This window comes from Bos mutus, chromosome 5 (assembly GCF_027580195.1).
Source record: "Bos mutus isolate GX-2022 chromosome 5, NWIPB_WYAK_1.1, whole genome shotgun sequence".
Lineage (NCBI taxonomy): Eukaryota > Metazoa > Chordata > Mammalia > Artiodactyla > Bovidae > Bos > Bos mutus.
This window is the reverse complement of record NC_091621.1, coordinates 40,618,330-40,621,369: the sequence shown is the minus strand read 5'-3', so window position 1 is coordinate 40,621,369 and position 3,040 is coordinate 40,618,330. Positions and strand designations below refer to the sequence as shown.

Genomic DNA, 3,040 nt, shown 5'->3' with positions numbered 1-3,040 from the left:
CAGAGTCTGGTGGGCTGCTGTCTATCGGGTCACACAGAGTCAGACACGACTGAAGCGACTTAGCAGCAGCAGCTGGGTTTAGTAGGTCTACTGCATTTCTAGGACTGTGACACTTTTCTGATCATCTTCTCTTACTCAAAAATTATGGACTTAATTTGAATTATTGACAATTAGGAATGCATCATGGGATGGAATGGCAGAAACCAACAAAGATCCTTTCCTGTGTAAAATATAAATTCTAACAGGAACAGATAATCTTTAACATACTAAATCCATTATCTATATGTTAGAGATGTTAAGAATTATGGGACATTCATCTTCATAGGAAGTACTTAGAGTCAAGAAAAGGAAAGTTGCAGTATTTAGTAGAGTAATAGGATAGTCAGATATTTATTTACCCTCAAATTCACTTTCTGGCTTAAGCTAAACAGTGGATCTTTTATAAATTAAAAATCCTGTTCCCAGAGAATGACTCAGATCATCACCCCACTAAATAAGTAAATATGTTTTTATTTTTTAGGGATGGAATATCTAAGAAACCATGAAAAATCTTAGCACTATTGATGATTTGTGCTGCTGGGGTTGTCTACTGACCCGGATATCCAGACCATGCTCTTTGTTCTCTTCTTGGGGATTTACCTCCTGACCCTGATGGGGAACCTGATGATGATCCTGGTGATCAGGGCTGATCCTCACCTGCACACGCCCATGTACTTCTTCCTTGGTCATTTGTCTTTCCTAGACATATGCCACTCTTCAATCACCATACCCAAGATGCTGCAGAATTTCCTGTCTCAGAGGAAAATACTTTCAGTGTGGGGATGCATTACCCAGAGTTTCTTTTTCATTTTCTCTGGAGGCACAGAGAGCTGCCTGCTCTCTGCTATGGCCTATGACCGCTATGCTGCCATCTGTCACCCTCTGCTCTACACTATGATCATGAATGGACCTCTGTGCACTGCAATGGTCAGCGCAGCATGGGTGATGGGGTTTCTGAGCTCACTAGTGAATAATCTTTGTACCCAGAACTTACAGTTCTGTGGTCCCAATATCATCTCCCACTTCAGTTGTGAACTGCCTTCACTCTTCCCTCTGTCCTGCAGTGACACCATGCCTAACACCATCCTGCTGGCTGGGTCCACTGCATTTCTAGGACTTGTGACACTTCCTCCGATCCTCTTCTCTTACTCAAAAATTATTCTTGCCATTTTAAGTATCTCCTCCTCTAAAGGCCAAGGCAAAGCCTTCTCCACCTGCTCCTCCCACCTCACCGTGGTGCTCTCGTTCTATGGGACGGCTCTATTCAGGTACATCAGCCCCTCTTCAGGATCAGTCCTGGAGCGAGTTGTCTCCATACAGTATGGTGTGATCACATCCTTGATAAACCCCCTCATTTACAGCTTCAAGAACCAGGAGGTGAAGGCAGCTCTGCAGAGGATACTGAGGCAGCAAATATGTGTCTCAGGGTAAGAAATGGCAAGGAGACCTTTCTTCTACAAGAGAAGCAATCTGCAAAGGAAGAGAACTTTGTAAACTTAGAGCTCCTGTGGAACTTGATTTTTAATGTAGCTAATTATGTTTGTTTCTCATTCAAATTGAAAAGACTTCCAAAAGCTGAGAGAAATATAGTCAAAGAAGTATTTGGCCCATCCTGCATCTGACAGAAAAGGTTCAGAGACATCAGCTCCTTCCATAGCCTTTGGAAACTAATACAGAACAGTGACTTCACTACAGTTTAGGAGGCAGAACAAGGACAAAGCTCTCTGAGCCTAGGACTTTACCTATGGAGTTACCAAATGAACCCATTAGTAGAAGGGCAAAGAACAAGTAACCTTGACAGATTTAACATTCCAGAATGGACAGTTCATTACCTTTTGTTCACTGGAGCTGGTGGCACCATAAGCATTAGATGGCAATGTGTGCCTGCAAATCATCAAAGAATAGTGAAAGCAAAGAATGAACATTACATCTATGAGCAAATGAATGGATAAAGAAAATGTGGTACAGTCTTACAGTGGAGTGGTACTCAGTTTATAAAAGAAGGAAAGTCTGCAATGTGTGATGACATAGATGAATGTTGGAGATATTGTGTTACGTGAGAAAAGCCAATCACAGAAGAGAAAAACTGCTTAATTCTACTTATATGAGGTATATAAAGAGGTCCACTTCATAGAAGCAGAAAGTAGAATGGTGGTTTCCAGGGCCTGGGGAAAGGGGATTGGGAAACTCTGTCCAATGGACATACAGTATCAGTCATGCAAGATAAAAAAGAGATCCATTACACTGCAATGTGCATATACTTAACAGTAGTATACATAAAAACTTAAGAGGGAAAAATCTATGTTGTGTTTTTTATCACAATAAAAAATAAATAAGAGTGAACATATCATTACACTAAATATCAGTATTGCATTTTGTAACCTCTTGTCTGAAGGCACACTTCATTTTAAAACATATCATCATATTTGAGATAGATATATATATATACACACACACACACACACACACACACCTATGGATACATACACATACACATATGGAAGCCAGACAAAACCATTAGGAGTAGCATAATGTAGTTTAAAACATTAAGAGAGCATTATTTTTATTGGACATAAATCAATGAAGTTAGAACACTCCCTAACACCACACACAAAAATAGAATCAAAATGGCTTAAAGACTTAAGTTATGACACCATGTGTGTGTGATTGCTGATCAGTCATGTCCAATTTTTTGAGACCCCATGGACTGTAGCCTGCCAGGCTCCTATACCATGGAATTATCTAGGCAAGAGTACTGAAGTGGGTAGCCATTATCTTCTCCAGGGATCTTCCCGACCCAGAGATCAAACTCAGGTCTCCTGCATTGCAGGCAGATTCTTTCCCATCTGAGCCACCTGGGACACCATGAAAGTTCCAAATGAGATCTTAGGCAAAACATTCTCTGACATACATCATACCATATTTTCTCAGGTCAGTCTCCCAAGACAAAAGAATTAAAAGCAAAAGTAAATAAATGGGACCTAGTTAAACTTACAAGGGC

The 3,040-nt window shown here is 40.5% G+C and overlaps 1 protein-coding gene across 1 annotated transcript; it reads left to right on the top strand.

Moving 5' to 3' along the window:
* Positions 1-567: 567 nt before the first annotated feature.
* Positions 568-1,470, top strand: LOC102266502 (olfactory receptor 8S1; the record flags this gene model as incomplete). The annotated part of the gene is made up of 1 exon (XM_014481349.2): positions 568-1,470. A coding segment is annotated over one exon (903 nt), but the record flags the coding sequence as incomplete, so codon positions are not given.
* Positions 1,471-3,040: the final 1,570 nt, after the last annotated feature.